The sequence below is a fragment of the Calidris pugnax genome, unplaced genomic scaffold, assembly GCF_001431845.1.
Source record: "Calidris pugnax isolate Ruff unplaced genomic scaffold, ASM143184v1 scaffold95, whole genome shotgun sequence".
In the NCBI taxonomy this organism is placed as follows: domain Eukaryota; kingdom Metazoa; phylum Chordata; class Aves; order Charadriiformes; family Scolopacidae; genus Calidris; species Calidris pugnax.
Genome location: NW_015090885.1, coordinates 10,190,101 through 10,201,819, shown reverse-complemented (window position 1 = coordinate 10,201,819; position 11,719 = coordinate 10,190,101). Strand labels below are relative to the sequence as shown.

The 11,719-nt window shown below is 43.7% G+C and overlaps 1 protein-coding gene across 1 annotated transcript in view; it reads left to right on the top strand.

The window, feature by feature from the left end:
- The first annotated feature begins 1,232 nt into the window (after positions 1-1,232).
- The window catches only part of CD96 (CD96 molecule), a 28,782-nt gene continuing 18,295 nt past the window's right edge, over positions 1,233-11,719 (top strand). Inside the window, exons 1-4 of the mRNA XM_014947176.1 lie at positions 1,233-1,340; positions 3,980-4,405; positions 7,928-8,037; positions 9,510-9,732. Of these exons, the coding sequence (XP_014802662.1) occupies positions 1,283-1,340; positions 3,980-4,405; positions 7,928-8,037; positions 9,510-9,732 (817 nt within the window). The 5' untranslated portion in view covers positions 1,233-1,282. The remainder of the gene's footprint in view (positions 1,341-3,979; positions 4,406-7,927; positions 8,038-9,509; positions 9,733-11,719) is intronic.

Below are 11,719 nucleotides of genomic sequence, written 5' to 3'. Positions count from 1 at the left end.
GCAAAATAAAGGGGCCGACAAAGGCCCCCAGGCCCTCTAGGAATCCTTTCATGAAAAAAATGTCAGGACCTGGATCAACCAAAGACAGAGCAGTCACTCAAGGGAGACCACTGCTGGTGGAGGGAGGTGTCCATTTAAGGGACCATGTCACCCGGCCACTCACATTCTCTGCTCCGGTGGATGGACTGTAATCAGCTTTCCCCGGAGTCAAAGAGCAGGATGTCCTCAGGCCCTCAGGGAGGGAGCTACTGGGGCAACCACACTCCTGCCCAGCTGGGCTTTCAAAGTCCCATCCCATCCCAGGAAGAGCCAGTAGGTAACATACACTCATATTGTGTATGTGAGGGGTCCTGCTCTGCTCTTTTAGTTTTGGGGAAAGAACTGTGAACAGCAAGAACTCAAATTTGTCATCTCTGAAAATCTGCCAGCAGCAGGTCCAATTTGCATAAGACCTGTCTGCAATGAGATGCTTTGCTGACAGGTGTATGCCTAGTTTATGGAAATGCAATATGTTTCAAGGGCAGTTCAAAAGGATTTGCAGGTGACCTTCAATAAAGATGGGTCACAGGACTGGCTGGAGCCACATGCCAACACCAAAGCTACCAGCTGAACAGAGTGAGGTATGGAGGTTAACTACACCAAGTGATGTTGTCATGTGGGATACTGTGGTTCTTCATCCTGCAGAAAATAATTAATGGTCTGCTTCTCAGAAAAAAATATGTAAAAAGTTAATCTAGAAAACTCTCAATTCATTGCATTTTCATTTAGGGGAACTAGTTTTGTTACCTTGCTGTTTTCTTAAAAGATAGTGAATGTGGAGATTCTGGAAATAGTGTATTTGAGCTATTTTGGAATAACATGTGAAGGAAATGAAGCAGGGGGAAAAAAAAGTCATCTTTTTTGTATGCTATGTACCAGGTATTCAATTTCAGACACCTGACAAGTTTTCAAGAGAGTTTAACCCAGTAAAGTGCTTTCTCTGAGCTTATCTGAAAAGTCAAAAGCAAAAAAAAAAGAATAGTTTTGAACATGGGCTTGCAGTACGGGTAGTGTTTTCAACATAAAGGTTTCACAAGAGGTACTAATTTTATTGCTCCGGAAGGAAACTGAGGCTTTTGCATTTAATGAAGCATTTCTTTGAAGTCACGCTGAAATGATGATCGTGACTGTGTTTCACATCTGCTTGTCTGCACAGGGTAGAACATTTTGACTTCCTTTTCTGAGACACTGCCAGGAGCAGGCCAAGAGAGCTACGTATTTACCAAAACTTCATGAAGCAAAGATGGAAAAAAGGTGGCTCCTCTCCCTCTTTTGTTTGCTCTCGGCGCCCAGCATTACAGGTAAGGGTGTCAGCCAGATGCCTTGAGTCAGTTTGTGGTGGAGGGTGGTGAGGAGCAGGGTGGCATGTACAGACGGAGGTTGGGGTGTCTCACTAGGGCAAGCTGTAGCTACAGTTAATGATTTTTTGTTTCCTGAAAACTTTCTAATAATCATAGTTATAATGTGCAGCTAGTAAGGAGAAAATGGCTTGTGCTGACTAGCAGATGAGTTTATTCAAAATGACTAACCTGTTTTCACCAGAATAATCACTGAGATGAGCACACTTGTATTTATGGCAACATGGGCCCATCCCCAATGGGCAAAGAGCAAAAAGGTATCTCTCTTTCACACACACATACCTGTGTATGAAGAGAAAGGAAGAGCTGAAACACTTAAAGGCAAGGAAAAATTGTACAGCTGCAACCCCTTAAATAGATTCTTACCTTCTTCTTTCCCACCCAGTACTACATGCTGCATTAAAATCTTGAGGAACAAGTTTGTCATTAGGAGTAACACTTTCAGAAAAGTTGAGTAAGGAGAACCGCATCCCCATCAGATGGAATAAGAGGGAGTTTAAACCAAAAATGAATTGAGAAAAACCAAGAAAAAGCCTGATGCTCACAACCCCCCTCCCCAACAGGCTGACCATGCCGAATGCAGGAGTACTTAGTAGGAAGAAGAATTTTGTAGGATACACCTTTTCTCTGGTTAAGAAAGGGAAAAAAAAAAAAAAAAAATCATGTATTTGACTGGCATGGTAAGATGAGTCTCAAGACCTGGCATAGGCTATTCCTATTTTCTATACCACTGGGGCAAACTGGATTTTAAAAGGAAGGAAAGTATTTCATATGTGTATTCATAGATGATAAAAGTTCTCGGATGCAAAGAAAGAACTAGAGGCCTTAAGACATGCACATGCAGGAAGTAATACTATTTAGGAAAAAATAGGACTTGTTTTTTTTCCCCTGAGGATAAAATCCTCACTGACTTCACTCAAGGGTATAAGTGAACACCACCATGCTTTTTGTGGAGATCAGACATCTAAATGTCTTGGAGTTATTCTATTAAATTTCAAATGGAGCACAAATATGGGCTAATGGACAGCATTTGATTTAGAAAAATAAAGTTGTCATAAAATGAGATTAATTATATTGAGATGCTAAGAAAAAGTTAAGAATACTTTTGCATGAAAGAGTTTCAGTTAAAATAACCTAACTAATAAACTTAGGTTACCTAAAATAACCTAGGCTACTAATAAACAGCACAAATTAAAATGTTGCTTCTACATATGAATTGTATTCATACTAATATAAAATACTCGAGTAATACTTAGTAATACTAAGTAATACTTAGTGGGCATTCTTTACATGGCCCTTTGACCTAATACAGCATCAGTATGAATGTGAGGGGTAAGTTGCTAGGTGTTCCTTGCCTGCTAGTCTGATCACAAGATAGCTAATTGCTTTTTATTTTTACTGATGTAAAACTTGCAGTGAAATCAGTGAGCATTTGCTATAATAAGCTCCTTGGACTGACAAAAATAGTTTTCGGTAATTTTTCTCACAGCACTTCTCATTCAGGCTTTTTTTTATTTATCCTCTTACGTCACGCCATCACTTGGAAGTCAATTAAAAGATGAACGGAGCATGAACAGCAATAAAACACAGAGATTAACACTGGCCATGGCCATTCAGTACCTTTGTTCTCCATCCTAATCTCTATGTGATGTTTTGATGCACAGGGAGGATAAAATGCAATGAAGATGGGAGGTGATAGGTCCGTAACTAAGAACATTTTTGCAAATTCATTTTTTCCATGTGCCTTTTGAAAAAGGTCCTTTTTGTGTATGGCTCTGTGGGAGTGACGGTCTATTTGTCTCACTACGACTCCCCCGCCCTTAAATTCTTCGTCTCCTTGAGTTTGTCAGTGCCCTGCATACAGGAGTTTGGGGGCTGCGAGACTCTTGTTCATAGGAGGGAGAAAGGGAGAGAAATAAATTTTACTATAGCAGCAGCAAAGCCAAGTAGTAAAGGTTCATGTTGAAAGCCCCTTCACTTCATCGGTCCATTACTGCTTTATACGGCACTCTGAGGACTACCAACATGTTTTATGAAATTAATTGAGGAAGAAACCACACTTACAGGGCTCTGACACTGAAATGGGCATTCGTTTAGGCCATGCAGGAGCCGTTTAATAACGTGGAGGTAAAAGAACAGCTTTCTCTGTTGAAGCAGCCAAGGCAGTGTCAGTGGGCGGGGGGAACGGTGTGGGGCAGAATTAGCCAGCAGCCATAAAACTCATTTGTTCTTGCAAATAGAGCTAGGGGATAAGTGGGCCCAGCTTCTGCTTTATTTATATCATTTGAAAGATTTCCATTTTCACAGAGGCCCTCAGAGATCCCATTTCTCTCCCATGAGCGTGATGGGAGCTCCCCACCCTCTTCCAGACGAGTGTCTCTTTTCTCTGCTGGTTCTCTATCTGCAGGTTGTACTGGTGGAGGTCTGCTGTAAAGTTCCTCACTGGAAAGCCTGTTGGCACAGTTGTCCAGTCTTTGTGGTTGACTTGTGGTTAAGGCACCAAAGCATGTCAAAGATGGCTTTGGAGAAAGCTTTGTTTAAACATTACTTGCACTGAAAATAGTCCTGTTTTTGTTTTCAAGGCCAGGCTCCGGACGTCGTTAAACAAACAGAAGTGGTCCACGCTTTGCCGGGTACTGATGTGACCCTGACTTGTACCTTCCCAAAACCACACACCGCCCACATTATACAGACACAGTGGTCCAAGACTGATGACAACCAGCTGAACAAAATAGCTGTTTATCACCCTGCTTATGGCACCCATTACTTCGAAATTCCTGGAGCTTCCTACAGCTTTTCGGTGTCCTTCAGCACGAGAAATTGCTGTGACTGGAATGCTGCAGAGGCTTTCTGTTCCCCCAATCCAAACGCCACATTTGAGTGCAATCAGTGGACTCTGTATCTGAAAAATGTTACCCTCTCCCTTAACGGGAAGTACGAGTGCAGTTTTGCTACTTACCCGTATGGGACAAAGGCTGCAACTATTCAACTTGTTGTCAAGGCAGAAGGTAAGTGAGATGAATGAATGAATGAGATGTTGCTTCTTCATAACAGGGACAAGGGAAGGGGTGTGCAATATCAGGTTAAATGGCCATTTCTTAGTCAGTAATGGTGACTTGTTCAGGGTCTGCAATGCTGCCACAGAATGCCACTGTCTATATGGTTTCCTATTTACCAGGCTCTCTTTGGCTGTTGTTATCCAGCTTCTGATAGCAAACCTTATTTGTTTGGAGGAATATATAGTTACATAGCAAGGAAAAAAGGTGGTGAGATGGACAGTTTCCACATTTTTGCTTTGGAGCAGCTTGATGCAGAGGAGGTTGGGCGAGCAGCTCGGGATATGGTGTGGCCGAGGATGCTGGATCTCCAAACCCCACTGTGCTGCTGCTGTGGGAGTACAGCACCGGGCACATGAAAGAGCCAAAAAAGCAACCTTGTCTGGTCGAGGCTGAGGGCTGGCATCTGCAGGGTGTGCTGGATGTTACCTCAATGGAGAGATCTGTGTCCTCATTGTCAAAAACAAACCGGAAAAAAGTGGGGGATTGCTTAGGACAAACACAGGAACAGAGACTTGGCAGCTTCTGTCAGCCAAAAGGAAGCTGAAAAGCAGCATGACTGCTCTTGGTAAGTGAGCCTCAGGGGAGAATGTGAATTCCAGGGAGGGTATTTAAATTATCCTGGCAAAGGAACAAATGGGTTTAAATAGGATGTGAAAGGATTTGACTACAAATTAAACAATGGTGGCAACCATTAATGTAGCAACTTTGGGAACAGCTGTTTAATGCCAGCAGTGAGGGCAAAAGTCCAAACTGCCATGAAGATGGATCTGGGCGGGGATGTTGGGCAAGCTGGGCAATCTTCTTGTTATGCACATGGGGGACTGGATTTCATGACCCCAGGTTTCTGTTAACAAGCCAAGAAGGATTAAATTAAATGCGACAAACCTGGCACAGTTTCAGTCTGGAGCTGCAAGGCCAGCTTACTCAGCCTGCTTGTGGTCAGGGCTTGTAGATGCAGCTCATGTTCAAGGGTTAGAAGGAGGGTCGGTGCAGGTGATGTAAGGGGTAGCAGAGGGCAGCAGAGCAGTGGGGCAGCAGCATCCGTGGGCACAGTGCTGCCACCACCTCTTTGGCCTGCATCCTGAGGCCAGACCGTTGATAGGGGACATGGGTCCTCAGGCTGGATCCCAGTGGTCCTGCAGCAGAAGGAGCCTTGACTCCATGGGGTGAGGGACAGGGCACGGCTCCTCAGCAGCCACAGCAGTGGCCTTCCTCTGAAGCAGGTTGGCAGCTCTGGAGGAACACAACTCCAGTTCCTGTGCAAGCCTCATACACAGAGATGTTTAACCCGAGCTGCTCCCTCACTCCCTGAGGGCCCCTGCATGGCAGCAGCTCCAAGTGTTTAGTGCTGTTATCCAAGTGTTTCAGTGCTGTTATCCCACTCGTATCTCAGGAGCGGTGCAGGGGTACCTTCCTGCCCTGATGAACTTGTAAAGGCAAAATTAGATCCAGCATCTCTGCGTGTCCCATAGAGGGTGGGTGTTTTGAACAGCGCATGCTGGATAATTGTGTCAAGGACGAAGCTGGCACTTTGCCTGCTGTACGGGGTTGTCCTGTGGGAATTTGGGATTTTTCCTGCACTTCACAGGGGCAGATGGGATGGATGAAGCAGAAGGGTAGAAACAGTGCTGGTAACTGCATGAAACCCTCCCATACTTCTGCTCTTCATGGGATTTTTCTCCGTCTCTTCCTTAATATAGTAATATTGCTAATCAGGCATTGCTCCTTTTCTCTTTCTAGTGCCCTTGGTTGATGCTAGCATGTTCAATGCCATTATTGCTGTCTACGTGTTAAACGTGGGCAGCTCTTGTTCATATCAGCATCATTGTGGCTTTTTTCAGCAACTGCATGATGTAGCAAGCTGTGCTACTAAAGAGAGAAAGCTGTGTTACTAAGAGAACTAAAAAGTTCAGTTTGCGACATACCTCTGGCAGACTTGTATTTTAAGGTAACCGAATCTTTTGCAGTGAACCACTTCCACTCCAAAGAAGGCCTTAATCCAGCCTACAAGTGTGATGGAGAAGGGTACTAGTCGTTAATGAAATACAGCTCCCAACTACGTCAAAGTGAAGTGAATCCAGATGGGTTCCACTTGCAGATACTGCAAAAAGTCCACAGAGCAGAAGACCTTCATAGTACTAACAAACACAGAGCACCTTAGCCAACAGACTGTTAACGGAGATGAGAATCAAAAACGGGGGCAAAATAAGCAGCTGGGACACCTAACTGTGGGAACAGGCAGAGGCTGTTTGCAGACAGAGTTCCTGGGCGACTGCTCATCTCTGTACTTCTCTTATGCTTCAAGGTACTTTTGCATGGTAGCTTGTCCCAGCAAAGTTTCCTGTGCAGTTTTCTTCCTGGGGAAGCTACAGATTTGCTTCTTTTGCCCTTTCTTTATCCTTCCCCCAATATCCAGCCCCTTTAGGGCTTGTGCACTCTGTGTCCCACTGCGATGACTGGTACTTCACTCTGGTGGGGAGTGGACATGAGCTGCTCTGCCGCTGGGTCTCCTGGGCACCACTCTGTGTGTTGCCTTTCTTCACATCCCTGTGGCACAGGCTGTGTGCTGGCATCAGAAAGTCCCTACTACCAAATAACCTAACAGTCTGGGACTGCTAGGTGTTCTCCCTCTCCTTAAGATAAAAAAATGAATAAAATATAAATCCAGGGCTTGTGCCTGCCTACACTGGTCTGAGGGTCGGAGAGATCAGGGCTCACCAAGGCAGTCGTGGCATCTCCTGCCCATCACCATTGCTCTTCCTATTTAATTGCACTCACACACTCAGCCCCTGTGTTTGGACCACACCTGTGATCTGTTCGGGGCATTGCTCTGCCCTTCCACAGAGGGACTGGAGCCCTGGACTGGGAATGGGTGGGGTAGGAGATGCTTAAATAATTTTTTAAAGAGATGATGAAGAGTGACAAGTTCTCAGCTTCCCATAGTGTGCAGGTTGGAGAATAAAAAAAGGAGTACTTATACTGAAAAATAGGGTTAATCCTAACCTGCCTGACATGCTGAACACCTTGCTTAAAAGAAGGTCTGTGGATATCTTCAGAGAAGTGGAAATACAAGTGCACAAACTTGATGTGAAGGTTTATTGCCACGGGGGAAAAAAAAAAAAAAGTAAAAGAATAATTGAAACTTCAATCAAATTTTCTCAGCTCCAAAAGGAGACATCTTGATTCCGTAGTTAAGCAAATTTTTTCATGAATTTCCCAATATCTCAGGTAAAGCCACAAATTAGAGTCACAAAACTGCATCCAGAATCAGATGCAAGGGCTTTCACTGAACAAATGTGTCTGTGGGTAATGGTTGAAAATTACAGTTCCTTTCTAATCAAAAAAGTGCCTGTTCCTTGAACAGAAGATGAGACAGCATTGGTTTTTTAAAGCACAATGAACACAATGTTTCTGATTTTCCTTCTTGGCCTTTTTTTGTTGTTGTTTTTGTTGCTGTTGCAATGACAAAAGAGGAGCAGCATTACGTGAAGGAAGTGCGGTTAAACCAGACTTTAGAAATTCCATGCCTCGAGGACCTGACCTCAGAAAATTTGTCCAATTATCCTTTGAAATGGCTAGTGGTAAGTATTTTTCATCTCGGGTATAAATTTCAGAGGGAACTACAGGGTATTTTTGCAGATTGAAATAGAAATGTTAGGCTTTACTATGTCCTGCAGAATTTACTAAACAAAAGGTATCAGTCGGGTTGGACTGTGATAATAAAGGGAAAAAGTACAAACATGGGTTTGCAACATACACACCACAAACAATAGCTGTTAAAGAAACAAAGAGGGAAAATTCCATCTCAATTGCTTCTCATTTTTCAGGAGTACATGTAGAGCAGGTCTGTGCAAAGTGGCAAAGAACTTAGCAAATGTAACAGAGCTAAAATATTCCTTGTGTTGGATTTCTCAGGGATTTTTGCTGTAGTGAAGCTTTAGTGTCTCTGAAAAATATACAATTACTGTGTATTTTATGCTGTGTATCTCACAGTAGTGAGATATCAGGCTGCTTTAAAATAGAAAAAATAAAAAACAACGGCTGACTGTAATGTTTTTGGTTTTGTTAACCTTTCTGTCACAGAGGCAGAAGACACGCAAACCCAGTTATCTAGCTAACCACATAAAAACTATTTTTAAGCAATTTGCTGTCAGATATAAAGCTCGTTATATTTTTGTATTGCATCTCACTTTCTGGATAGATATTTACATGATTGTTTTAATGTAACCTTTTAGCATTAATTTCAGTATGTAGAGCCAGCAGCACCCTTGAGCTTTGTCTGTTAATTTTTATCTGTTGTTGCTGGGGAGAAGGTTTTCTTAAAGGTGCTTTTTAGTCATTTGTCCCAGCTCATTATCTATTTAGACCTCCTCTTTGCAGTGCATTCTTATATTAAAATCCTTAAAATGCTTGCAGGGAACATCCTTTTCCTTACTGTGTTTTAGTGTTACTAGTAGACTCTAAAAAGCAGCAGAGGAAGGGGAAAAAAACCCTCAAAGGTCAGCACAATGACATATGTGGGTCACCATGCATCATCCAGAGAACAGCTTACAAATATGTTCCGAAGGACAGATGTCCAGGACATGCCGGCTGCACCTCTGTCTAAGGGTGCCTGGCACACAGGCATAAAGAGAAGACTTCTAGCTATTATTATCAGGTTCTTAGTATTTAAAATCTAAAACAGCAAGGATTTTCTCGGAATTTCAGGTGTATTTAGTATGTATGGGATGTTCAGCATAACTTAAAGATTGCTGCAGTGAGAAAGCAGCTCTGCTGCCCTCTCTGCAGGCTACAGAGACCAAGACTCACAAACACAGCTATTTGCTCCATAGTTTATTGGTAAAGTGATGAGTGCTATTGGTTTTGAAGTTCTGAGAGAATATATTTTAGAAAAATAAGCGTTGTAAAGTATCCACCTACTACTATGCAATGCTAGAGGTGCAAGAGAAATTTTTCATAGTGGGACCAGATCTGGTTTACAAAATATTGGAGGGTGTGTGCAAGGGGAAGGGTGACTGGTCTTCACAAATTCTATGGGTTGCTCTTTTCACAGGTGGAAAAGGGCAGGAAAGAGGAACTTGTGACCAAGGAGCCTTCCAGCCCTGCAGTGTACAGGAACAGCAGTGCCCTGGACAGGCAAAGAGTCCACCTGGGTTTGAATAACTCTCTAAAGATTTTCCCCACCAAAATCATGGACGATGGCAGGGTGTTTTCCTGCCATGTGGTGTACCACCCAGAAAGAGTCCGGAAGAGCAGCACCACCGTGAGAGTATTCGGTAAGGGGCTTATGCCAACTGACCACTTAGTTGCACTTGGAAAGGTAACATTCCTGTCTCATTCTGAAGGCAATAGCTTTTTAAATTCACTGGGGCTTTTAATATATATATATATATTTACATTGTTATTTTTTTCAGCTGCAATGAGTCAAAATGTTTGTAAATAACCCCATAGTTCTTAGGAAGAATTTAAGGCCATTCCTTTGATTTCTGGCATGAAAAATAGTAGCTCCATTGTGCATACATCAACACTGTTGGCACGTACATTGCCGCTATCTCACCCCAATGTGTAATCATATGTTGGCACTTAGCAGTTTACAGGTAAGCACCTCGGTCATCAAGATCTCCTTGCCCATTACAAAATGACCATTCAGCCTGTGGTTAGGAAATCATGGCCGCAATTTAGCTAAAACATTTTGGAACTACCATTGTTGCAAGGACACACCCCCAAAGGCATGTGATATTTTACCCCTTGGGGGTCTCAAATGGGTCAGGAATGGGAGGGCACAGGTACCACAGATGTGTGGGCTGGTGTTTCATGCTGGAAGCCTTCCCCATCTTTAGTTACTTGCTCTGCTCCCTTTCTGGTGGCTTAGGAATTGCTTTACAATTGTTGAGGGACAACTGAATCAGACCAGCTGCTGCCCACTGAAAACTGGGCTGTGTTTTCTGCTTATAGAGCAGTGAGTCTGGTAAGCACATATTTCCAGTGCTCCTGCAACGAATGGGTGTCAAACAGTGGGTCTGTTGACAGTCCCACTGTCTTTGTTTGTCCCACTGTAGTTGCTTGCTTGAGGAAGCCCGTGGCTCAGGGCTGGCATGGCTGATGCTCTGAATGCAAAGAAAGATCCAACAAGGAGCAGCTGAAAAAAAAAGAAAGAAAAAAAAAAATAGAGACAAAACCTGTGTCTGAGAGCTGTTGGTCACTGACGCAAGAGAAATAAAAATAGAAGTTAATGATCTGAAATTTCCTCTTGCGTTTGCATGATTCAGACATGGGTCTTACTTTTAAAAATCAACGTTTGTCAAACAGCTACAGTGTTACCTGGCTAATCGTTCAAGTATACTGGCAGACTTGAACTCTCCCTCTCCTCCACCCCTGCTGATGTTCTCACCCTGGTTTGTGTATCTGTTAGCCTAAGAGGTTGCTTTATTTGGCTTATTCTTTGAATTACTGCGTCATACGTGGCTGTCTGTGCGTGCACCCACATCAGCCTATTAGTGCAACAGGGGAGAGCGGCAAACAAGAGAAAGCAACCGTGGCCCTTGGTGTTGAGCAGCCTGTGATGCTCCCAGAAAGTGCCAGCTGGCTTGGGACCGGGGTGCTGTGCCATCAGCCTCTCTCCCAGGTGTCCTGTGGGCAGGGGTAGGTGGAGGGGCTCCCTAAGAACAGGTTTGTGGTGAGTACTGAGGAAGATCTCTCAGACCTCAGGCCAATAGCGTCCAGATCTTGGAGCAAGTGCCTTTGTTTTGCTCTTAACCCTTTCACATCTGATATTTTGTGGGTAAAATAACTGTTTTGCATGCTGTCTCACTCTCTTCTGTTACCATTGGCTGAAGTCACACTGCTCATGATTGCATCATACCAGTTTTTCTCCATTTACCTCTCTTGTGCTACAGCAGGAGGGGAGACCAAGAGCAAATGGTCCAGAGCCACCCCTGTGTCAGCCCACACCCCCATGTACTGGCAGGGAACAGGCAGAGACGGTGGCCAGAACAATCCAGCAATCTCCAGCTGACATCTGGGGACAGACAAACAGCCACTTCAGATGACAGTACCCCTCTTGTTTCTTGTGCCAAAGCTGACCAAGAAATGAATACTTATGTCCTAGCAGGTAGACCAAGCCTCAGATGGCCAGGGCAGGATCTAAAGCATGGTAATAAGCGCATACAATATCAATAGCATATTATACTACTTATATCTGTCCTCCCGGCCATTAGAAAGGATGTAGGTAGAGATCCAAAGCCAAGTGAAACCTGGAGAGAT